The sequence below is a fragment of the Phoca vitulina genome, unplaced genomic scaffold, assembly GCF_004348235.1.
Source record: "Phoca vitulina isolate PV1807 unplaced genomic scaffold, GSC_HSeal_1.0 scaffold23, whole genome shotgun sequence".
Classification (NCBI taxonomy): domain Eukaryota; kingdom Metazoa; phylum Chordata; class Mammalia; order Carnivora; family Phocidae; genus Phoca; species Phoca vitulina.
The window spans coordinates 22,757,634-22,782,462 of NW_022589726.1; the positions used below are offsets into that span (position 1 = coordinate 22,757,634).

General features: G+C 59.7%; 1 protein-coding gene across 5 annotated transcripts in view; it reads left to right on the plus strand.

The window, feature by feature from the left end:
* Nucleotides 1-2,909: 2,909 nt before the first annotated feature.
* The window catches only part of HDAC7 (histone deacetylase 7), a 35,635-nt gene continuing 13,715 nt past the window's right edge, over nt 2,910-24,829 (plus strand). Inside the window, exons 1-11 of one of the 5 annotated variants that reach the window (XM_032420686.1) lie at nt 12,743-12,890; nt 12,974-13,091; nt 18,887-18,937; nt 21,579-21,755; nt 21,853-22,037; nt 22,162-22,252; nt 22,515-22,626; nt 23,262-23,377; nt 23,554-23,679; nt 24,021-24,112; nt 24,572-24,752. In XM_032420686.1, the coding sequence (XP_032276577.1) occupies nt 13,040-13,091; nt 18,887-18,937; nt 21,579-21,755; nt 21,853-22,037; nt 22,162-22,252; nt 22,515-22,626; nt 23,262-23,377; nt 23,554-23,679; nt 24,021-24,112; nt 24,572-24,752 (1,183 nt within the window). In that variant the 5' untranslated portion in view covers nt 12,743-12,890; nt 12,974-13,039. Of the gene's footprint in view, nt 2,973-12,742; nt 12,891-12,973; nt 13,092-18,886; nt 18,938-20,798; nt 21,212-21,578; nt 21,756-21,852; nt 22,038-22,161; nt 22,253-22,514; nt 22,627-23,261; nt 23,378-23,553; nt 23,680-24,020; nt 24,113-24,305; nt 24,417-24,571; nt 24,753-24,829 lie in introns of those variants that run through there. The other 4 variants (XM_032420687.1, XM_032420688.1, XM_032420689.1 and 1 more) reach the window with 4 other exon arrangements.

A 24,829-nucleotide genomic window follows, 5' to 3' on the forward strand; every position in this document is an offset into this window, starting at 1 on the left:
GGATAGAGGAGAGACAGGCAGCCTGCACTTTCCTGCCTCATGTCTCTCAGGGTTCCTGGAGACTCTCTGACATATCCCAACAAGGGGCATGGGACTTAGAAACTGGCTTAAGACCCTGCCTTGGGTGGGAGTGTGGTGGTGCTGGAGTGAGAAGTTCAGCTGTCCAGGGAAGGAGTGACACTATCCAGCTTCCCGGGTGCGGGTCTCATATGTTGTCTTTCTGTCTATACTTTGGGGACAGCGAGTCCTGGTGTGTGTAGAAAGTGCTGGATACTTGGGGGACAGACAAAGGCAGGGGGAGATACCCCTTTTTGCTCCAATCTCTTAGAACTCAGTGATTAGGTCAAAAAGAAAAAGAAGGCTCACAAACAAATACATGAATGATGCACATGGCAGAAACGAGACAACAAGTGCCTGATTTCAGTCCAGAAATAACTACAGGAGTCCTGGGGTGTATTGGGGGGGCGGGCATTGCAGGGTTAAAAGAGAGAGACAGTGTGGGGGAGGGGAGAGGCTAGGAGTCTGAAGTAGCCAAGCAATTTTTCTGGAAGCCATGGGCACAGAGGAGGGATCTGAAAGGAGAGTCATCTGGTTTGGAGGTGAGAGCTGGGAAGAATGCACCTGAGGTAGAAGAACATGCATCTTGCAGAGTCATCATGGGGAGTGTATGGGGAGTCATGGGAAAAATGGGTGTCCAGGTTTGGGGGGGGATGTCCTTGAAGGCCATGAACATCTGCCTCACTTCAGCAAATAACTCATAGAGAACTTGAGCTCTCTGCAAGCTACTTAGCAAGACACTACAAGAAATGCACCCATGACTAAAGGGCTCAAGGGATGTCCGCTCTTGAACATTCTTGGCAAGAAGGAGAGTTGAGACACGTAGACTAGGTGGATGAAGGTCAAGACTGACAAAGTGCTGGGGTGGGGTCCTTTAAGGGAGGGAGAGAATCCCTCTGGCTATGTGAATCCTGCAAAGGCTGCTGGAGAAGGTGGTTATAGACCCCAAGGATTGGAAAGATTTCAACAGGAGCAGCAAGGGGCTGGGAGGGCATCATATGTGGAGGAAACATGATGAGCCAAAGAAAGGGAGTAGGAAGGCACGAGGGCATGATGGGGAGCAGACAGCAGCCCAGTTTAGCTGAAATAATCCGAGAAATAACAGCAACTAATATTGAGCACTGCGTACCAGGAACCACTGGGCAGAATAGCGAGAAAAAAAAAAGAGGGAGACAGAAAGAGGGGGGGATGTTTGCGAAGTGTGCTGCCATGTTGTAGAACGGCTTGGATGCCAGGCAAGGAGCCTTGTGAGGGTATGTTAACAAGAGCAGAGGGGTTAGATCTGCCTGCTGAGTGGGCCCTGGGACAAGGAAAGGAACTATGGTAGGAAGGCAGCTTCTAAAAATCCCAGGTAGCAACAAGTGGTGAGGCCCGAGCTGTGCTTGCAGGAACAAGGGTCTGTGGTCAGAAGCTGGACCTTGCCATGGCTAAGCCCTCCTAGGCCACTGTGGACTCTTGCTTCCCATGTGGCATGGCTCTGCCTCAGTTTCTCCTTCTGTAGAATCGTGAGGCTCTTGGGGTTCCTAGAATAGAGGGAGGGAGGAGGGGTAGGAAGTCAGAGGGAAGCTGCATCCTGCCTTCCAGAGGTGACGCCTCCCACCACAGGAGAGTCTAGTGTTTCGGGTTGTGGACCTCTCCCCTTCCCAGAGCCAGCCGCTGTGTCTCCCACCCAGCAGACTGCCAGAGGCCACAGGGCTGATAGGCTCGGCCTGGAAGCACAATGGGGAGGTCCTCAGCCCCTGACCCCTGAGTCTGACCTTCTGGTCCTGTTAAGGGGGGTGGGGGGCGCAGAGAGGACTGCTGGGCAGAGCTGGCCCAGAGCTGAGTTTATTAGCTGAGGGAGGGCTGGAGGCGGCTGCATTCCGACTCACAGACTGGAACATTTCTGTGATCCGCTGTAATGCACTGGGAGACACTGGGCACATTGCTGAAGTTTGACTCATAGGGACCGGGAGGGGGAAAGAAGGGGGGGGGGGTGGGGGGGGGGAGAGGAATGGGAGGAAGAGAGGAAGAGGAGAGGAGGGAAGGAAATCCCTTGAGAAATTTCTTTAAAAAAAGAAAACTTTCAAAATCAGCACCACCCCCACCCCCTTTTTCTTTTAATAGGAACAGGCTGGACCCTTCTGTTCCCCTCAGCAGGCGTGGGGGGGGCAGGGGGGTAGGGCTGGGCAGTGATTCAAATCAGATCCTGGAACTTTCCTCAGGCAAGTCGTGTTGGTGAGGGGTATGGGGGGGGGACGGGGGTGTCCGTCTGGGATTCCTTGCCCGGGACTTGGGGCTCCACGAGTGTCCCACGTCCCTGTGTGCGGCTGTTGGCCGGTGGGCTGTACGTGCACGCACTTGCCAGCGCGGGGGTCCCTCCCAGAAGTGTGTCTGTATGAACGATTCTGCCCCTGTGTAAACAGGGCTGTGCGTTCGTGTACGCTGTGTGTGCAAGGCTGCGTGCGCTCAGGTATCGGGGTTTCCGGGAATTGTGCGCCGGTCGGCGCGCCGCGCCTCGGGCTGGGCAGCAGCGCGGCGGCCGCGCGCGGGTCGGGGCCGCGTCCCGCGTTCCGGGCTCGGCGCTGCCTCCCGGGCCGCGCGGGGTGTCCGCCGGCCGCCCGTGCGCCGCGCCGGGCAGTGTCTGCCGCGGTGGTGTGTCCCCGGGCCGCGAGCGCCTGCCCCCTCCCTCCCCTCCCCCTTGGCCCGCTCTCAGACTCAGATAAAGCATTTCCTTCCATTGTCATCCTACCCGGCCGGCCGGGCTGCCAGGGCCCTCCCCCTCCCGGCCCCCTCCCTTCCTCTCGCCGTCTCTCAGTCGCTCTGCAGCCGCCGGCGACTGGGGGGATGTGAGGCCGGCGCCCCAGCCCCCCCCGCCCCGCCATGAGCCCCCCGCTCTGAGGGCCCCGGCCCCTGGATGCACAGCCCCGGCGCTGGTGAGTACTGGGCTGCGGCCCCCCGCCCCGCCCGCCCCGCCCTGCGCGCGGCACCCAGCGCCGCCCGCCCGGGCTCGGGCTCGGCTCCGGCTCCGGCTCGGGCTCCGCGCGGCCCGCGGGCCCGGCCTGGAGGGCGCCCCCCGACCGCGCCCGCCCCGCCCGGCTCCGCGGGGGGTGCGGGGGTCTCTGGGAGGGCCCCCGGCCGGGGCCGGTTCCGGGGCCGGAGGGCTCGGGCCTCCCGCGGGGCGCCCACATCCGCCCGCCCCGGGGCAGCGACAGGCCCGAGGGAGGGAGTTGGAGGCCCCGGGCCGCTGGCGCGCAGGCCGGGGCGTCCCATCACCCCCAAGCCCGGGGAGGACCGACCGGCGGACCGGGGAGGGAGGGACGGCCGCCGCGGGGCCCGGGAGGGGGCGGTGCTCCGGGGCGGAAGGTTTGGAAGCGCGAGGGCAAAGGGCAGGACCCGCTGAGTTGGGGCCGGCCTCTTGGCGCTGGACATCAGCGCCCCCATCCCGCGGGTCCCGGGAGGGCCGAACTCCGACCCCTCGGCATGGGGGGGGGCGGCGGCGGGGGGAAGTGATCCGCTGGAGGGAGGGTCCCGGACCGTGAGGTTTCTCTGAGGACCGCCCCCCACCCTTGCTCACCCATCAGGACGAAGAGACACCTGTGCCCAAGTGAGCTGCTGAGGTGCGGGCAGCGGCGCGGGAGGGTGGGGACTGCAAGACTGTGTACTGAGGGGTGGGGGACGGGATGTGCGCCCCCCAGGCCTGGGGTCTGTTGGTGCTGGGGAATGTGAGCGGGGGGCGAATCTGGCAGCTGGGCCGGGCTCTGACGCCCTGAGTTCCTAGGCCTGTGGCTAGGAGAGAGCCCTCTGGAACTTGCAGGCCACCCAGTTCCCCCAGCCTCATTTCCTTCTCTCTGGCTACCCATTCGGATCTGACCTCGCCAGCCACCGCTGCTAGCCGCCCCCCCCTCCCCCCAGTCCTGGCCATTCCCTTGTCTCTGCTGGCTGTCCTGCATACAGAGGCCTCCTGCAGCATCTGGACACTGGCTGTCTTGCTGCCGCCCATCCCTCCCCACACCCAGAGTCAACATCTGCTTGAGGCCCAGCTCTGCCTGCCAGTTTTTAGGTTGAGAATGAGACATTGGCCCTCAACATCTGGACTCATCAGCCTGTTCCTGAGACTTGGCAGCAGGACCCATGGGGACCTTCCTCAAGACCACTGCCCAGCCACTGGGCTGAAGGAAAGGAGACTGTGACTCAGTTCCCTACCCCCTAAAGGGGTTCTTTGGCAGCCCATATCTCCCCAACAAGGACCCCATAGGCCAGGTCCCTAAAGTGGTTTGGCTGCCACACACACTTCTCTCCTCCCTCCTCACCCCAACCCTCTCATACTTCCCAGGCACCTTTTCTGGCTTCTGTAAACCACTCTTAGCTCCTCATTGCTTATCAGCTCATCCTCCTTACTCTCTGCTCTGTGTTTCCTCTACCCACCTCGTTTGTAAGTAATTTTCTTCTTCTCTGTAGTCACTTTAGAGGGAAACTAAGGTACAAAGCAGTCACTGTGTTGTACCCAGTGAACCTAGACTGGAACCGGGTCTGGACGACCTACCAGGACTCCTTCCCTGCCTTTAGTCCCCTGATGTTCCTCCACCCGGTAGGGACAGGCTCAGAGCGGCCTGTTGGTGTTACATCTAGAATGGCCCTGGGGCAGTGTTCTGAGGCCTCTGTGTTCTTAGCTTCAGCCCCTGGGTGGGTGTCTCTCTGGCCACTTGGTCTTAAGCTGGGATCCTGAGGCTGGCAAGGTTGCATTCAGGTCTTGCATTGACCTTCCCAAGAATCTAAACTGGTCACTCTGCTTTGACACTGAAGCTCAGTTTCCCCATCAATAACATGGGGACAACATTTCAGGTGCACTTCCCAGAGCACAGAGGAAGAGAGGTTGACTCGAAAGAAATGGACCGGTGTCCACTGTGGGGGCTATTATGCTGCCCCCAACTTCCTTCAGGGATGCTGGACAGACCCCCGCTTTCGTCCATGGTGGCTTCTGGGAATGAGAGTTGGAACTCTTTCTTTCTCCATCCTCTCCCCAGTCCTCATTTAAAACACTTGGGAGTGATGAACGCATGTGTGATGCGGGTGGGGACCCTCCTATAGTTGTAGGCATGCTGGCCCAAGGACCTGGAAGGTAGAAGCTGGTGTAACCCCAGCCTCCTGTTGTCTTTCTCCTGGCCTTTCATTAAGAGCTGGTAATTTTGAAGTTGCAGGGGCCCGAGAGAAGGTGAGCTAAGGCAAGGTTCAGGGTCACCCAGCCAGGGAATGGTAGGCTGAGTGGGGCCAGAACCAGACCCTCTAACTCTGCTGGTGCCCATTCTCCTGGGCTTCCCCTCCTCTGGCCTGGCTGAGGTCCTGCCCATGCCCACCTTTCACACGTTGGCTCTGGCCTGTCCTTAGTCAGACTTAAGACTGGCCGGGAGGTATTGCTAGAAGCAGGGGCCAGAGTAAGGCCTGGGAGCTGGGGGGAGGGCATCTGTCCAGGACTGTGCATTTGTGTGTGTTGGATTTGTTCACTAGATGGGGCACTTCCTCTGGGGCAGGAAGCTTTGATTTCCTGTGGTGGGGGCGTTGGTAGGATTAGGAGTGGGGGGCTCAGCTCCGGGCCATCCCTGATGTTGTTTAGAACCACAGAGGGGCACTTTCTGTCTAAGGCTGCTTCCCCCAAGCCAGGGGAGGCAGGAGGAAGAGCACTGGTGAGGAGGCCCAAGCTGAGGCCAGAGAAGGAGGCCAGAGAAGGAGGCCATGAGGGCAACGAGATGGGGTGTGTGGGGGGGGGGGGGGGGGTAGTGGTGGGCAACACAGCAGGAAGCCTGGTCAGCAGGTGACCCTGCCGGCTATTGTGTTTCCCTGTGCTATTTCCCCCCCGTTTCTGTGGTAACCTTCCCCGGGGGACCCAGGCCTTCGGGCCGCAGGAAGGTGCCCCCAGACAGCCCTTTCCTTAGAAGCCTGAGTATTAGGAGGAGTCCCTAGATCGGGCCACCTCCCTAGCCCTTTTGGATCCTGAGGACCAGGGCCTGGGAATCCAGGCGAGTGGTTTGAGCGAGTACTGATGGGGGTGGTACCTGGGTGTAGGCCCTCGCGAATCTCCTGGGTGGGGAGGGGGGCGGGCAGGGGAAGAGGAGGGGCTGCTGGACTTTGGGGAGGGCTCTGTACCTCCCCTCATTCCATCTCTCCACTGTCCTCCTCCGGCAGCCCTCCCTCTACCAGGGGAAGGTGGACAGCCTGCTGCCTGGGGCACGGGGGAGGGGTGGGGGTGGTGGACTTGGGAGGGATGTTTTCATCAGCAGAGCATAGCTCCTTTGGTCCTGGACCAGTTCCCAGAGGCAAAATAAATTCAGGAGAGCGTCTGTTTAGTGTGGGTCACCATGTGATGGGTGTGTGTGCACACTGGGTTTGTGGCGGGGGGTCTGTTTGTGTGCCCCCAGGGCTCTGTATGTACATGTGGTGTTTCTGTGGCAATTTGTGACCCATGTGGTGGCTCTGTGTTGGGTGTTTGGAGAGTATGCACACGTGTACCACAGATGTACGACATCCGTATCGTTGTGTACCTTTGCAGTTTATTGCCCTGTGTGGGATATATGGGCATGTTTTGGGAGAACGTATACCTGTGTAAGAGTGGCTTTTTTTTTTTTTTTTAATTTTTTTTTATTTGACAGAGAGAGACACAGCAAGAGAGGGAACACAAGCAGGGGGAGTGGGAGAGGGAGAAGCAGGCTTCCCGTTGAGCAGGGAGCCCCACGTGGGGCTCGATCCCAGGACCCTGGGACCATGACCCGAGCCGAAGGCAGCCGCTTAACGACTGAGCCACCCAGGCGCCCCCAGAGTGGCTTTTTAATAGAAGTCCAGATGCTTGCTGAAAAGCACTGTCTTCCAATGCCATTGCCCGCACCATTTGCTTCAGTCACCTGGGAGGGTGTTAAAGATCCTTGGGCCCCATTCCAGACCAACTCAGAATCTGCAGGGTTGGGGCCTAGGAATCTGGATTATAACACGTGCTTCAGGTGATTCTGGTGCAAAGCCGTGTTTGAGGACCACTGATCGGGGCCAATCTTTTCGTTTTTTTCTTTTGAGAAGACTGAGACCCATAAAGGTATGTGGTTTGTCCAAGGACACAGGGCTATGAAGAGGAAGATCTAGGAAAACTCAGCCCTTTCAAGACCAGTCCTGGACCTACCCAACCACCGTCTCTGTGTGCATGTGTGCACGTGTCCACACTGGGCCAGATGGGGCTGGTGTAGACACTAACTGGGCCTTGACCTTTCCCCTGGGGTGCCAGGCTTCCTGACCTTGCTCTTCCTGTTACATCCTGCTTTCTCCTCCCTGAGGAAATCCTGGAACTGTTGAGCATCTACCGTAAAGGTGATGTTGACAGCCGGGAGGCCCCATTTACTGAGCCGGTCATTCAGCTAGTCATCCATTCATTGGAGGCTTACTGGCCCTGCCGTATGCCAGGCACCAGGCACAGATATGCAGTGAACCCATAGGCAGAGCTTCTGACCTCAGGGAACTTCCACTTTAGTGGAGGAGACAGACAGTAACAAGTAGGCAAGTAAAGAAATGAGTGTATATATCTAGTTACACACTGTGATAAGCCCTAAGGAGGAAATGAACTGGGTGCAGCAATAGAGAATAGCAAGGTGGGACTTCCTTCAGATAGGGTGGCCAGGGGAGGCCTGCTTGAGAAGGTGACATTGTTGCCTTCTCTCACCTCCCCAGACCAGAAGTGGGCCCTCAGCGCTTCTGAGCATGCTTGGGAACTGCCTGGCTCCTGGTGGGGGCCCTGGGCTGAGCGCTGGCTGAGGACTGAAGCCTCTTTCCTGGCATGGCAGGTAGCAGGGTCTCTGCTCCCCAAGCAGCCCCCTGAGGTTGGCTGAGGGGGAGAGGAGGAAGGGGAGCTGGACAGGGCTGAAACTGAGGCTGCCCCGTTGCTCTGAGGAGCGGCAACCTTTTCCCTCTGCCAGGCTGAGTCCGGGGCCAGGCTGAGTCCGGGGCCCTACGCAGGCATGGTGTGGGGAAGGCAGCAGCCTCTCCCCAGCAGCTCTCAAGCACCACCCCATTCCTGCCGCTCCAGCCTCACCTTCCTCCCGCCTCATCCCCTTCCTCCCCATCTCCCCACCTGGGAACTCCTGTGCCAAGTCCCTCCTCTCTGGGTCCAGCCTGGCTGCCTCGGTAGCCACTGGGATTTATCTGCCTGGCTCAGGAACCACTGTGGACAGGGTCAAGACTTAGAGAGGACCTGGCCCTGGAAGAGAGGAGAGACCAGAGAGGCTCTGGGGCAGGACCCGGAGAAGACCCGGCAAAGGAGAGAGCCAAGGCCGGCCGATCCGGGGTCCCGGCAGGAGAGAAGGCATGAAGGAGTCCTTTGGCTGGTTGCCCCAGAGCCTCTCCTGGGCCCTTGGAGTCTGCTTCCCAAACTGGGTGAGACTCTCAGCCCAGGGGGCAGACGTCAGCTAGTCCCCCTGCAGTCCTACCCCTTCTGCCTCTCAGGAGGCTAACTTTCACATCGGGCAAGGAACCCTCAGACCCTCTCACCTCCAACCTCTTCTGCGGGGGAGGGGGGAGGGGGAATGTGTTCCCTGGGGAACATAGAGCTGAGGCTGCAGGGAGCTGCAACCCTTTCCTTAGAGACGGAAGCATCAGAGGAGCCCCCCAATAGGAGAAGAGCCCTCTTCTGCCCCCTCCCCCTACTGCCTCGGCTGGCATTCTACCCCGGGGCCTCCTTTAGGCTGCTCAGTGCCCAAGCCCCCTGGACTCCACTCCCAAGCTTAACCCCAGCCCCTCCATAATCCCCTGCAGTAGGATGGGGAGGGGACTTTTAGTAAGGAGGGCACAGGGCTAAACTCACCATCCCCACCCCGCCTCCTTCCCACTTCCTTTTTTCCCCCAAGTTGCCTGCAGGGATTGGAAACCCTGGTGGTCAGAGACCTTGGGCCTGCAGGGAGAGCCTCTGCCCTGGGAAGAGTGAGGGCTACCCGATTCCCGCTCAGGAGTACAGCTCAGCTCCCTGCAGAGCCCGTTCCAAGGAGCCCAGCGCTGGCTCCTGCTGTCGCTCCCAGCCCAGGAAGTCTCATTCCTGCCTCCCTCCAGCTCCCAGGAAGCCTGGGAAAGGCAGGGCCGGCTGGGAGCTGCAGGTTCGGAAAGAGTCCGGGGTGGGGGAATTCGGCAACTGGGCTGTAACCGTCCTGTTTTGCTTGCCCCACAAAGCTGCCCGGGCATCCGCTGTACTGCCGGGGCGTTCAGGTTCGAGAACTGCTCTCAGAATGACAGGCTGGTGGCACCCGGTTGGGGCAGGGGGTGGGGGTGGGGTGCAGGGGGGAGCCCCCAGCGAGGGGGAGCTGGAGGGTTAAAAATAGCAGCAGCCGGGTTTCGGTTAGCAAATGTGGAGGCGGGGAGCTGGAGGCGGGGCAGGAGGCGGGCAATGTTTGCCCGCCGCGCAGGGCTGTGTTTCCCCTGGGTCCCGGGAGTGAGTCACGGTGGAGACGCTGAGGAGGTGCCGGCACAGCACCCCCACCCCCACCCCCACCGGGGCGAGGAGCCGAGCGCAGCCTCGTAGCCGTGGTTCTAGACGGTGTGCACCCACCTTCCAGGCCCTCAGGGCCGTCGCGAGAGTTGGGCCAGCGGGACTGTAGGATCAGCGTGGGGGAAAGAAAGGTACCCTTCGGAGGCCAGAGACCTGGCTTGGATTCCGGGTGGCCCTGTGTGAAGCCGCGGAAGGGCCCTGAGTCTTGGTTTCCCAGTCTTTCAAGTGGGAATTTTCTCAGATGCGGAGGCAAACACGGGGTGGACTCTAAAGCACCCTACAGATGTTAATTATCACCTTTGGACCCTCCTGTGCCCCTTGCAAAGCCTGACATCAGAGCCTTCCAGTAAGGACACAGAGGGAGGGATGGGATGGCCTTGGCAGAGTCCCTATTTCTCTTGCAGACAGCTAAGTGTAACCTCGGGCACGTGGCTCTTGGTGCCTCAGTTTCTCCATGTCTGTAACACAAAGATAACAACAGTTTCAGCCCCATGGAGCTGCTATAAAGATGAAAGTAAATAATGTCAGCGTCAAGCCTGGCATGAAGCCGGTGCACACAGAATATTCATGATTATTGATGTTATTGTTCATATTTTTGAAGGTCAGGGATAGGGACTGTTGAAGACGTGAAGAACAGAAACTGGGCCCAGCCCCAGTTCACAGACAAAACCAGGCCAAATTCACTGTTCCAGATTCCTCCACCCATGAGGGCCTGGGATAGCAGGAGTCTGCAGCCAGAAGTCACAGGGTGGACCCCTTCTTCTCTCTTGTAGTCTGCCGCCCCTGGGCTCCCCCAGCAAGGCAGGCTGCTGGCCGACCCCGGGGCCTCCCAGCCAGCTGGCACTGGGGAAGGGTCTGGGATGGGGCCGCCCTGATGGGCCTGATGTGGGATACCTTACCAGCATCTGCTGGGGTGACCTTTATTTTAGCCCCTCCCTGGCAGCTCTTAAGAGGAGCATAAGGCAGAGGAGGGCTGGGAAGGTCAGTGATGTCAGCAGTGAGTATTCCCAGCACTGTGGCCCTGGAAGAGGCAGGATGCATTTCTTTCAGGAAATGATCATTATTCAGCCTACAGGCATTCATTAAGTCAGTCCTGACCTGGTGCCCAGCCCTGTGCTAGGCCCTCTGTGTGATTCAGGAGAGGCAGGGATGCGAGGTTGTAAATAATGCAGAACCTCGGAGGCTCTCAGGGTCCAAGAATACGGTGCATGGAGTCCACGAAAGCCTGCTGTCCTAGTTCTCATGGGAACCAGAAGCTGAACCTTGACTTCACGGCCCATTGTGACATCTTTATCCGTGGTGTGCGTGCGTGTGTGTGTGTGTGTGTGTGTGTGTACATATACATATGTATTCTGTTTTATTATTACAGAGGCAGTTCTTGTGCATTGTAGATGATCAGACAACACAGACAAGCAAAAATTCAAAAACTGAGAAGGATTCCACTCGCAGCGGTCAGAGTACCTCTTCGCATCTCCCTGTTTCCCGACATGCCTTTCTAGGTTATAGTTTTTACGAAAATGAGATTACACTGCACATGCTGGTTTTTCAGTGCTCGCCACCATCCACAATAGTAAATTTTCATCTCATCGAATTCCCACTTGGCCAGAGATCGTCCTTCCCAGCTGGTTTGTCCAAATCAGTACCCGGGACCATGCGTCTGTTTACTGAGTTCCCTGAAGGCTGTGTGAGCACCCTGGCTGCATTTGTGGTCTGGAGAAACCCTGGCCCACCAAGTCCCAAGGGCAGCCGCAGAACCCTGGCCGCAGAAGGGAATCCTGTCACCAGGAGAATCTGCCTGGCAGACCTCTGCCATCTTCCAAAAATAATAGGCAAAATAAGGGGGATGCCCAGGCACAACTGGGATGGGGATCTCTGGGTACTTACTGTCATTAATATTAATGTGGTGCCCTGTGAGTGCCAGCATTCATAGCTTATTGCTATTCATGGCCTCCTCTATCTGTGATGCCCCCAGGCCTGGGAGCAGGCCCGGGTCTCCACAGTGGCCTCTGCCTTCCTCTGCCCCAGGTCCAAGGGCACTGATGGTCTTTGGCTGTGGTCCTGGTCCCCAGGAGTCTGCCCTCAAGGAGCGTGCTCTGTTCTGCACTGGGGGGTGCCTCCGTCTCTTCCACCTGCCCAAGACCTGCCTGTGTGTCTGAGGCCTGGGGGGGGGGGGGGGGGGGGGGGGGGGGGGGGGGGGGGGGGGTGGAGAGAGAGGGAGCGCGAGCTTCTCTTCCCAAGGGAACTTACTCCCAAGTAGCTGCTCCATGGGTGACTTGCTCTGGTTATGCAACCTGCATTTTCTCCAGTGCTTGACAGTTTCCAGAATGCCTGCACACAGTATCTGATCCTCCATGGCAGCCCTGGGAGGGTTGCTTGTTTGCTTATATCCTGCGGGAGGCTGCTTACAGGAAACAATGAAATAGTAACATGTATGTTTAAAAAACAGGGAAAACAGAAGATGAAAAAGGAAGTGAAGATGGGTTTGGGAGTGCCTCCTGGAGACAAAAGGCATGTGAAGGACACAGGCGGAGATGACTATCTCTGCTGTTATTTTTGTTGCCGTGGATGTTTTCTGGGTGGAATACTAGCACGCTGTGGGAACACACCACCCTTGGGGGGCACGCCCAGGCCTTCAGATGCTGGGATCCACTGTGTCCTCTGGCCCCTCGGTGACCTCACCTCACCACCTGGGGAGGTGGGCGGACCTGTGTGCCAGGGTCACGATTATGAGCTTAGGTCCTGGGGTCCCAGGAGCCCACTTACGAGCTGTGAGGCCTCCGCAAGCTTCTTAAAAACTCCACACCTCAGTTTCTCCCTTTGTATAAGGAGGATGCTTGGAGCATCTACCAGACAGGGTTTTTGTGAGGACCAAGTGAGATAGTACGAGTAAGATGCTTAGCACGGTAACAGGCACACAGTGGGCATTTGGTACAGAGTTGTGGATCGTCACTAATCTTATTCATTAATAATTATAAATACTAATTATTAATAGTACTAATCTGATGACTTGAACTTCTCCCTGGCAAGTCTCTGGAGTGGGCTGAGTGGCCTCCCGGTGGCACAGGTGGGAGGAGCCAGGGAAGGCACATCTCGTGGCTCATGCGGTTGGCAGAGGGTGGGGGGCGAGCGGGAGTGGGGGATGTGGGAGGCAGGACCTGGCTGAGGGGGGCCCAGAAGCCGAGGGAACAAGGAGGAGTGCGAGGGAAGGGATATGAGACCTTGGAGGGGAGAAGGAGCGGCTCTGAGAGGCAGCCCCGGGGCGGGGACTGTGCTTCCTGTTGGGGCAAGCGCTGGCCCTTGAGAAAGACTGTCTGGGGCTGGCTGCTAAGAGGGAGCAGCTGGTGTAAGTGGGGCAGCAGGGGCTGGGGGAGGGGAGAAACAAAGGCAGAAGCTGACGGAATCTCCCCTCCTCTCCCCACATTACAGATGGGGCCCCCATCTTGACGGCTCAGGATGTTTTGCTTATGATAGGAAAGATGGTGGTTAGATACCATGGTGAACTTCCTATCTCAGGGATTGGAGCTCCTGGAGCAGGGGAGTGAGGGTAAGTGGGCTCTTAGCCTTTGAGGGCTTTCAGGACCTGAGGAATCCCAGGGCAGTCTGACCAGGGGGCTGGGAGTGGGGGGGAAATGTGCCGGCTCAGGAATTCCCTAGGTGCTCGGGCTGACCTGGCTGTCCGGAGAAGCCGGTGGGTGACAGGAAGTGGATGCAGGCTCTCTGAGGCCAGCCACCCTGAGCAAGAGGCTCTGCCTGCCCCTTTGCACCTCTACCGAGGACAGGCAGGGAAGACGGAGTGGTGGTCTGGGAGGCCCCCGGAGGTGGGCAGGGCTTGGAGGAGTCCCTGTTTCTCTTTGCCAGAGGACGGCGAGGCTCCGCTGAGAGCGCCAGTCCCAGGCACCGACAGCTGCACACGACTCGGGATGGCTCGGCTCCCCGGGCCTCAGCGTCCAGCGGGTCCCCGGCTAGGAGGAGAGGCCACGGTGGGGGGGGGGGGGGAGGGGGCCTGGGGGGGGGGGGGGGGGGGCAAGGAGCCAGGAAGGACGCTTTCCCACCCCCAGGGAGCGCGAGCTGCCGCTGCCATGGTTACGTCTGCTTCCTGTTTGATTCATCTCAAACAGCAGAAGGGGGGGTGCCGGCCCCCAGCTCGGGCCACTGCTGCGTGGGGCTGTTTACAACAGCCGCATGTGGGATTCCCAGAAAGAGACTCCAAACCGGACATCCTGCGGCTGCAAAATACCCAGGTGTCAAGAGCTAAAAATAGCTGCCCCAGGGCCCCAGGCAAGGGGCAAGGGGCATGCTCACCGCGGGGGTGGAGGGCTGGCCTGTGGCCTCCCATCCAGGCTGTGCGAGTTGCAGGGCTTCAGTCCCCTTGCCGCTCCCCCCGTCGCCCCCCCCCCCCCCCCCCCCCCCCCCCCCCCGCCGTGAACTTGGGCTGACAGGGGGCCTTTGTCTGGGTGGCCGTAGCCCAGGCCACTCACCTGTGAGGCAAGCCTCTGCCCCAAGGGCAGCTGGCCTCTCTGCCTGCGAGCAGCCCAGCTTGCTTTGGGACTCTAATGAGAGTCTCAGAGGGACTTGGGAGCTTCTAGAGAGGGGACGTAGCAGGCAGTGGAGAGCAGGGAGAATAAAGCCGATGCTCTTCCAAGACCGCAACCTGTCACCAGCCCCTTGCTCCCACATGCAGTCCGAAATCATTGCTTGGAATCTTCGAAGTCAGCAGTTGCTGTCCATAAGTGATTCTTCAGGACAGTCTTCACGGGAACCCGGAGATGAAATAAGCAGCTTTTGCTCTCTAACCTCCAGCAGGCCTGGCGTCTGCCGCTGGGACTGGTCTCTGCGGGGCTGTGTGCTCTTTCCATCTTTCCCTGTGCTGAGCCACGTCCTGCATTTGCTCCCTACCTGCCGGCCTATGGGAGCAGATGCGCCGGGGAGGAGCAGGGGAGGGTATTAGTTGAGAACATGGATTCTGGAGCCCGGGTGCCTGGCGCAAGTCCCAGCCGAGCCACTCCCATGTTATGGGACTTCAGACAAGTTATTTAATCCTGCTGGGCCTCAGTCTACAGATCTGTGTAATGGGGATAAAAACAGGAACTGCCTCCTCTGGTGAGGGTTAGATGACTTAGCACATGTAAGGCCCGCAGAACAACTGGCCCATAGTGAAGTGTTCGTTTACCAAAGTTCGGATGGAAGAGAAAGGGAGGGGAGTGCAGTCGGAAGAGGTGGGACAGGGAATGCCTCGGGGAGAAAATGCACTGGGGCAGAAGAGGAGAGGGCGCAGCTGGGACCAGACACTGAAATGCGTATACCAGAAGGGAGGCCGCAGCCCAGTTCAGGGACAAATGGTAGTAATGGAGACTATTGAGGGAGCACCTACCGTGTGCCAGGAGCTTCACTCACAGCGTTGCTAATCTCAGATGACCTCTGCCAAGTGCATGTTATTCTTGCCCCTTGGGGCAGCCAAGGCTTGACCAGGTTACACTGTGTCCCTGGCTCTCCCTGTGGGTCACCAGGGGAGCCAGAGTTTGAACCCACGTCCATCTGACCTCAAAGCCAACGTCCTCTATGCTGTGGACCCTCGCTTCCATTACTCTGGGTGGCAGGAGTTTCTAGCCAGCTTGCAGCCCCCTGGGTTCTGGAGGAATCTGAGCAATAAGCAGCTTCGTGCCAGGATAATGAGCAATAGAATTAATAATGAGCAAGAGAATTTCTGGAAGGTGGGGGAGAGATAAGAAACCATTAGAAAAAGGGTTGATTCTAGGGAAGTTCTTGGGAGTTGGATGACTGAGAAAGTTTTTGTCTTACACTTTTTGAGACCCTGAACTTTTTAGTATCTGCAAGTCGTCTACTTTTTAATTTTTTTAAAAAAATTGTGGGCTGTATGTGAAACTTGTTGAAAGTGAAAAGCGATTTCATTCATACGTCCATGTCTTCGAGGCCTGGAGCAGTGACCTCACATGGGAGTACTGGGTGTCTGCATTTGGGATTGCTTTCTTGGCTTTCCCCTGCCCTGGCCTGGCCGGGCGGCTCCCCTGCTGGGGGACCGTGACCTAGCCCCTTCCCCTCGCTCTTGCCTCCTCTTGAAGTGAGAGGGTTGGCCGGAATAGGCTCTCGAGCCCCATCAGCTCCTAAGGTTCTCAGATTCTGTGACCGGAATGCCTTCGAGAAGAGCCTCTCCTTGGTGCTCAGCGCTCAGTCTGTGTCAGGAGGGCCTGGCAACCGTGATGTTCTTTCTTTCTCGTGTTTATTTATTCTTGGATCTTCCTGAAGCCGTTTCAGCCCCAGCTTTCATCTTCTCTGCCAGCCCCCATGCAGAGTCAAGCTTTGTCCTGCTTGTGTCAGGGAAACAGAACCAGAGCCGCAACGTGGGGTGTGGAGGGAGCCAACCCTGAACCTGGGACCTGGCCTCCTGCCGTCGCCTTCTTTCCTCTTGCCCGCTGGGGCCCAGGCCTTCCTGCTACTCCTCTTCAGCTGGTTGGGAGATCAGGGAGGTGGGGACAGCCTTAGAAAAGACATCAGAGGCGTGGGCAGGGGGCTTCTGCTCCTAGGGAAGCCCTCTTCCTGACAAAGGGCCTGAAACACCTGGGAGAGCAGGTGAGCAGTCTGGGCTCAGGTTTCCCGCCGCCTTGCGCCTGCCTAGGGGCAAAGTCCCATCCGTGGGGGAGGTGAGGCCCAGGCCCACCAAGTAGGAGTGGGAGACCAGCTTGCACAGGGGCTCGCGGGGCCTTCGGGTCTGCTCTGGGGGCTCCTGAGGGCTGCGGTGGACCCACTGGGGCAGTATTTCTGGGGCTCTCTGGTTCTGTGTGAGGTCAGGTGCGCTGGCTTGGGAAGGTAACTTGGTAGGCCCACGTGCATCGGTGCCAAGTAAACCACCTCGTCAGTCTGACTGTGGCGGCTTCTGAAGGTAGAGATCAGGGGGGCAGCCAGGATTCCAAAACGGAGAGCTCTCCACCCTGGTGGGGAGCTGTGTGGAGAAGGGTCCAGGCCTAGGCACGGTTCAGGCCCTCAGGTCCATTCACTCCTGGTTTTATTGGTCTGGTCCCAGGGTATTGGTAACAGCACCCCAAGAGGGGCCAATGAGAAGTGTCCCCCAGATCATGGCCAAGCCTGGCTTGCAGAATGATCGCTTTCTGGTTTTAGTTTAGCCAGCAGCTGGGTCCCCTTAGACACCTCCCCTCTCTCTGGGACATGGGAGAGCTGTTGCACAGGTCTTACCTTCGTTGCTTTGGGCTCTTCTGAGCTCAAAGGCCGTCAGCACAGAGCCAGGGCACTGGGGGAGAAGCAGAACTTTTTCCAGGAATTGCTTCTGGAAGCAGCCCCTGTTGGCAACCCGCGCACACACAGGCATGCCTGCTCCCAGCTTTTCCGAACAGAGTTTCTATCATAGATCATCATCACAAAACATCCCTTTGGGCTCAGTAACAAACACTACAGAGTTCAGGGCCATTTGCTTGTCCCCTATCCAGAGAGTGCATGGTGTCCTGACTCCATGGTTACCAGGGGAGCAAGGCTTGGCTCCGCTCCCAAGCGTGATTGCTGCTGACCAGCCCGCGGGCAGGGGCTGAGGGGAGGTAGGGGAGAATTCCCACTACGCAGGGGCTGGAGGCCCCGGACTGACACACAGGCCTGACTCAGCCTCTGCGAGTATATCTGGGAGCCCAGTTCAGAAACCTCTCTTGGGGGACCAGCAGAAGAAATAGGACGTCCTAAGAGAGCCTAGACAGGGGGTTACTGCATCCTGGGGAGGGGATGCTGCCGGCCACACCAGTGTTCCTTGGGGCTCACAAAGCTTGAGAAATCTTCATGCCACGTCCTAGGCGGGGGGCCGGGGGGCGTGTGGGGAGCACCATGGCTTTTGAGTCACTCCTTCCTGATGGGCCTCGCATGCATGCAGCAAGGTGGTAGGTGCAGACGGGCGCGGCTTCCGAATGACACCATGGAGACCACGATTAGTGGAGTGTTGAGGGGGCAGATGCAGAGTGGGTGCTCTGGGCAGGGAGCAGGAGGGAGGTCGGGGTGAGCTTCATGAGGAAGCCCGTGGGCCTGGGCTGCGCCGACTTTGGGGAGGTAGGGCCGCCCTTCCCTACCCGACATCAGCAGCTGGAGCATGGGGCACTGGTGTGTAAGGGCAGCCGGCCCAAGGCTCTCTGGACCTAGAGCTGCCCCCTCCCGCGGTGCCTGCCTGCAGGGAGTTCGCCTTTCTTCAGCTTCTGCCCCTTCAACACAGACCCAAAAGAGCAGCGCCCACCGGTTGCTCTTCAGAAAATATCCCTTCTGCCCCAAGGTTGGCCTGGGGACATCTTTGTGTGTCCCTCAAGGGCCCCTTCCACGTGGCCTTCCAGTCTCCTGGACTCCTGTCCCCTGGGCCCTGAGCTGGGATAGCAGAAGGGAAAGGGGTCCATCTGGGACAGGTGACCTCAGATTCATCTCTGTCTTTCCCTACCCCAGTGGGCCTCTGGGCAACTTCGTGCCTCTGTTGCTGCCCAGCTCTGGCCCTACCATGGGGTTTCATGGGTTCTGAACGGGATGGGGGCGCTCTGGGCTCGGCTTATGAGCCTGAGAGAAGCGACCCTTTCCAAAAGCAAAGACTTTTATTTCAGGTTATTAAAAAAACAAAACAAAACAAAACAAAAAAACAATGCTGCGAGGTTCTTGTGTGTGGGGGCGCAGAGGTTGCAGGACCCGGGCTGGGGCGGCAGGAGGAAAGGGATTCCTACTGTGGGGGCCTTGGCTGTGTGCTCCAGACCTGCTACTTCACAGCTCCCACCATTTCTGACTTGGTCTTCAGGCCATGACCCAGTCCCTCCCCAACTGTGGAAGCTTCCCCATTGCCACCTGCTCCTATCTGCTCCCACCCGGGAAGCCTCTGAGCAGCCCCCAGCTACCCTTCTCTGGGTCCGCTCCTCCCCATCTCCCTCCTGGCAGCCTCACCGGCCATGCTCTCCCACCTCCGGCCACCTCCCCTCCAGTTCTCTTTCCCTTTGGGTTATGGGAGCCTGGGCCCTAGGAGGATGGTGTCGGAGCACATCCAGGAGGGCTGAAGGCACCGTTGGGTGAACTGGGGCCTCCTTGGGCCTGCTGTGGACTGGGCTCTAGCAGGGCGGGATGTCTGAGTCACTGGCTGAGTTGGATGAGGAAGAGAGGGCTGGCGAGCGCTCTCATTCAGCATGGGAATTTGAGAGAAGGAATGGGGCGGAATCCTTGCTTTTTGGTTAGCTTCTGATGGAGGTGCCGGGTTTAGGGGTGCTCAAGCTAGAGTGGGGCCTCCCCACCTGGCTTGGCCCTCTCACCCTTTCCCCACCCCTTCCCTGCAGCCCCTTCATGCCCTCTCTCTTCTCTCTACAGATGGGACCCAGGTGAGCCCGGGTGCCCGCTGCCCCAGTCCCCCTGGCACAGGTAAGAGTCAGGCCTGAGGGAGCCCGAGGTGGGGAGTGCAAGATGAGGGTGGAGAGGACATCAGAGGGGCGAGAGAAGCAGGGGAGCTGGCTGATGGACCGGAGGGTTGGGAGGTTGGGGTTCTGGGGGGGGGGGCGAAGTTGAGGTGAGGGGGGGGTGAGGGGGGGGGTGGGAGAGGCAACTCTGGATCTAGGCTGGTCCCACTGCTGCGAAGCACAACAGGAAAAGAAAAGGCAGGATGCTCTTCTTGTCCTTGTTGGCTGCAGTGAAGCAGGAAGGCAAGTAGGACGCTAACGTCTATCCTCAGCCCCCTGTCTCACATCAGGCTCTGGGCAGGGCGCCTGCTTCTTGTTCGTTGGCTTCAGTCCTCACACTGGCCCCGCAAAATGGGCACAGCACCCCTCGCAGGTGGAGAGATGCCTCTTGCCACTCGGGTGGGAGGGGAGGGACCCCTCTCCTGGGTCCTCTCACTGCCCCTTGCCTCCTCTGCCGTTTGGCTGTGCTCTGGTTTAGGATGTGCCCACGGGGCGGGGGCTGGAGTGGCTGAGGGCCACCCCTCCTCAGCCTTAACCCGTGTCCACGGAGGGCCTACTGGTGTCTGATGCCTACAAGTTACGCAGGGCGGGGAGGAGTGAAGTCCGGGTGTCCTCTCGCCTCCCTCCTGGTTGTCCAAAATTTACAGGCAGGTTGGGGAGACAGGACTCACCAAGAGTAGAATGCAGTAGGTGACCAGTGCCAAAGGAGGGTGCAGTGGACAGAGTTCATCCCTTCATTCAAGAAACACTAAATTCACACCTGTTGTCATGTAGTCCTAGACATGTAATTTCCAAAAAAAAAAAAAAATACAGAAATTGGAAAAAGAAATATTGATGAACCTCATCTCTGGGCCAGGGCACCTTCCTAGGCATTTTAGGGGGGCAGATACAGAGGTGTATTCATTGATTCAACCAGTATTTATTGGGTTCTTGTCATGTGCTAGGTACTATTCTAGGTGCTGGGATAGTAAGAAGTAAAAAAAAAAAAACAACCAAATTCCTGCCCTTGGAGCTGGACTCCGATTGTCCCTGCTCACACTGGGCTTGGGGGGCACCGAACCACCAACGTGACTGGAATCCAGAGGAGGGAGGAACATGGGGCAGTGGGCTGAGTGCAGGGAAGAAGGAAGATTCCAGCTGGACTTGGAAGAAGGGGCAGGATCTGGAAAAGTAGAATCTGAGGGGTGAGGACGGTACCACCAGGGGGCAGCCCTGTGCTCAGAGGGGATGGATGCGGCCTCTTGTCCGTGTGAGGCCGAGGCAGCTAGCCCTTTGCCCTGTGGCCTGCCTGGGGTTCTCTGAGGTCCCTCTTACCTCATCAGGGGAGTCACCCCAGGAAGCCAGGACACCAGATGTGGAGGACTGAGACCCTTCCTGGCAGGAGACTCAAGCTGAATGAGAATCTGGGTTCCCTGAGTGGATGCTTGAACACGGGTGGGGGCTGGAGGCTGTGCTTGCCTGCTGCAGGGCACATCTGGATGCACAGCAGTTCCCTCTGGTCTCTTAGTATCCGGACAGTCGTGGTGGGCACCTCCCTGCTGGGCTCCTCTTGTCTCTCACGGGCAGAGAACGTTAGAGCGGATGCCCCTTAGCAGTAACCTACTGCAAGCCTGTCTTCCTCTGTCCAGTGAGAAACCCCCACAAAGGGTGCTGACTTCCTGAAAGTCCAGGGGAAAATGGAGCCAGAGCACTGGCCTCGGCAGGACCAGAACCCGTGTTCACCATGCCTCTCGCTGGGTGGCTTTGGAGAGGTCCCTTCCTCTGAGCCTCAGTTTCCACATTTGGGATAATGGAATAGCAATAACCACCTCCTAGGGCCTATGGGGGCTTCAGGGTGAAAGGGTTTTGCAGGCATGCCCACAAGTGTGCTGCAGATCGAAGGTAATGGTTGGTGATGGTTGAGTCGGGCCTGGAGACCGCGTGCCCTGACTCCCTGGCTGCTGCTGTCGCAGTGCCTTCAGCGTCCCTCAGCCTCTGGCTGCCCTGACGGCGGATGCCGAGCCTTGTTGGCTGAGCCGAAGGAGGCCTCTCCAGAAAGCTTTCCCCAATTGTGTGCTCTGTCCTAGGCGCCCCCCCCCCCCCAACCGGCTTCCCCTTCTCCAGGATGACGGCCCCGCAGACACTCCGCCCCTGAGCATCTCCAGCTGCTCAGTCCAGCCTGGCCCAGCTGGCTGTGTGGGCCTAGGACCTGGTCTGGTGGCCGGTTATAAATAGCTCCTGCCCCCACAGCCCTGGGCAGGTACTCCTGGTGTGGGTGCAGAGGACACTTGAGAAGAGGCGGCTGAGCCTGCCGTCCTCACAGTGCCAGGCCCAGAGCTGGCCTGAGGGCGCCGGGAGCAGGCCCCACGGGCATAGGGGCCAGTGAGCTGAGGAAGGTGCCCTGCGGATAGGGCTGTGCAGGCTCGGGGTGGTGGGCCAGGGCTGGCTGTGGGCTCAAGGCGCTGCTTCTTTATCCTCTGGCCTAGGAGAGAGCATGGGAGGGGGGCAACTGGGAGAGCCCCTCTGGGGCTGGAGGCTGAACAGAGGGGACTGTCGGATAGCTGTCTTTGAGTGCAGTTCATTAGGGGGCATCCTGGCCAAATCTTCTCATCCCTAAATCCTCCCAGCTCCCAGCCCCTGCCCTGGAGGGGCAACACCGTTTAGTGGGAAAGCACAGTGCTCGAGTCAGGAGGCTCCGTTCCCGCACTGCCTCTGTAGACTAACCCTGCATGGTTCCATGACCCGCCCCCGCCCGGGTGAAATGGAGCTGGAAAGACCTACCTCGTGGGACCACGGTGACAGAAGTGAGGAAAGGCCCCTGCAGAGTGTTTCGCCGTGGTCACGGGAGCCTGCAGCAGGCCAGGGGGGCCCTGACTGCGCCCCCTCTCTGTGCGCCCCCAGGCCACCCCAGGCCCCGTGCAGACACGCCAGGCCCTCAGCCCCAGCCCATGGACCTGCGGGTGGGCCAGCGGCCCCCGGTGGAGCCCCCGCCAGAGCCCGCGCTGTTGGCCCTGCAGCACCCGCAGCGCCTGCCCCATCACCTGTTCTTCGCGGGCCTGCCGCAACGCTCAGCAGAGTCCATGAGGGTAAAGCCCCAGCTCCCCCCACCCGCGGCAGCCTCGAGCTCAGCCCCCCGCCTTCAGCCTCCCCAGAGCCTCGGCTCCTTCTTCAACTCCTTGCCCCTTCCTGGGCGGCCGGCCCTGCCCACAGCTCCCGATGGACGCGCCGGTGCCCCAGTCGCAGGCGGGCCCCCAGGAGCAGGAGCTGCGGCAGCTTCTCCATAAGGACAAGAGCAAGCGGAGTAAGGATGGAGCCTCCCGCCCGGGGCCCGTGGCCCGCCCGCAGGGGCGCATCGGGCTGGGGCGGGAGCCACGCCTGCCTCTGCTTGCCGGACGGGCGCTGCCTGTGAATGTGGGTGGGGGTCTGGAGGCTTCGCGGGAGGGGCAGGGCCCCAGGCTTGGCTCTTGCCTCCAGCTGTGGGTATGGACAGGGCGGTGGGCAGGCCGCGGGCCGGGGAGGCCACCGCCCACCCACCCCCCGACCCACTCCTGACCCCCCGCCAGGTGCCGTAGCCAGCAGCGCGGTCAAGCAGAAACTGGCGGAGGTGATCCTAAAGAAACAGCAGGCTGCCCTAGAGAGAACAGTCCATCCTGGTAGCCCCAGCATTCCCTACAGGTAACGGTCCCTTGTGTCCTTGTCATGCCCCCGCCTCCCGAAGTGTCAACCCACGAGCCCTTGTCCTCGCTCTGCCTGCCTCCTGGGTGCTCATCAGCAGACCTGTACCCCCACCTCTAATCATAATGCTGCCCCAACCTCTCTCCTCCCGCCAGACACCTGCCCCCTTTTCTCCTTTAATTATCACTCCCTACCCCACCTGAAGCCCTTCCTTGCTGCACCCCTCCCCCACCCCAGCACAGACATACCACACTGGCTTTCTTCTTCCTACAAGAGTCCCTTTTCTCTTTAGGACTTCCCCTAAGCACAAAAATATCCTGCTTCCTAGAGCAGTTTCCTCCCACAGGGGACAGGGTCCCCAGTGTGACTGGCCCTTACCCAAGTCCTGGGACCCTGGCTCCTATGCCGAGATCCCAGCCTGCTTTGCAGGCTGCCGGGAGGGAGAGTGGCCCGGTGCTGCCACCTGGAGATGGCCCCTGTTCTTGGCAGCCGCATGACGCCTGGCCCTGTCAGCGACTGCCTCCCCTGGCAGGTCCTGGGGCCCCGTGCTCAGGAAGAGCCCTCGCAGAGCCCTTGGCCGCCGGGCCCCTGAGCATCCCTGCCCCTCTGAAGCCGCCTTGGCCTTTCCTCCACAGAACTCTCGAGCCCTTGGAGACGGAAGGAGCTGCTCGCTCCATGCTCAGCAGCTTTCTGCCTCCTGTTCCCAGCCTGCCCAGTGACCCCCCAGAACACTTCCCTCTCCGAAAGACAGGTGAGTGGGACGCGCAGGTGGGGGACCCTCCAGGGGAGGGTCAGGAGCGTGGAGGGGCAGCAGCAGGTCAGCCTGCGGTGCTTTTCTCCCGGACGCTGCCCTCTCTTGCCTTCACCCAGAGGTGACTGGGAGGGAGGAGGGTAGTGTGGGGCCACGTAACACCGGTGCTCCCACAGTCTCTGAGCCCAACCTGAAGCTGCGCTACAAGCCCAAGAAGTCCCTGGAGCGGAGGAAGAATCCACTGCTCAGAAAGGAGAGCGCCCCGCCCAGTCTCCGGCGACGGCCCACGGAGACCCTTGGAGGTGAGGGCCCACAGGGTGGGCAGGGGTGGCCAGTGTTGTCGCTCTGGCTCGGGTCCCGCCCAGACGGGGCGGCTGTGCACGGTTATACGGGATGTGTCCTACACACTCGCCAGGGGGCGGAGTTGAGGCTGAAAGCCAGCCCCTGCTTGGTTGGCTAAGCTGACGTCTGCCCAGAAGAAGGGGCACCTTAAAAACGTGTGCGAAGGCACCGGAAGCGAGTGGTGGCCTGCCTGCCCTTCTGGGCAGAAAGCGGGAAGCAGAGGCCACCCCCTGGGGAAGGGGGACTGGCCCCGTTGTCCCAGTCACACTGGGCCACTGACTGTGCCCCCCCCACCCCCCAGACTCCTCCCCGAGTAGCAGCAGCACGCCGGCATCAGGCTGCAGTTCCCCTAATGACAGCGAGCACGGCCCCAACCCCGTCCTGGGCTCCGAGGTAAGGCCTTGCCGGGCCGGGCTCTCTGGGGGCGGTTCTGAGGCTCAGCCTTCTTCTCGGCAAGCAGCCCTGACCGAGCTGGGGCCGCAGGGTCTGGGCAGCCCGGACCCGAGCCTCCTGGGGGTTCTGGGGAAGGCAGGCCCAGGGGTAAGAGGTCTGGGACCGGTGACCCCTGCCCTGCTCCCCACGGCAGGCGCTCTTGGGCCCGCGGCTGCGGCTGCAGGAGACCTCTCTGGCCCCGTTCGCCTTGCCGACAGTGTCCTTGCTGCCCGCAATCACGCTGGGGCTACCTGCCCCTGCCAGGGTGAGTGGCTGAGGCGCCCTCCCCCCGCCGCCAGCCCCCAGCTTCTGTCGCTCTCTTCTCCTACCACCTCACCCCAACACCTTCACTGCTCTCTCTCGGCGAGGGGTCGTTCCCCCCCCACCCCGCCCCCATGACTTCTCCCTACCTCTCCCCAGGCTGATGCTGACCGCAGGGCCCATCCGACTCTGGGCCCTCGGGGGCCGGTCCTGGGGAGCCCCCATGCTCCCCTCTTCCTGCCCCACGGCCTGGAGTCTGAGGCTGGAGGTCCCTTGCCCTCTCGACTACAGCCCATCCTCCTCTTGGATCCCTCAGTTTCTCACGCCCCTCTGCTGACTGGTGAGTTCCAAGGCTTCTCCAGGGGAGGGGCTGGTCCCTGCATCCTGCTAAGGGCCAAGCTTGGAAAGGGTCCCTTC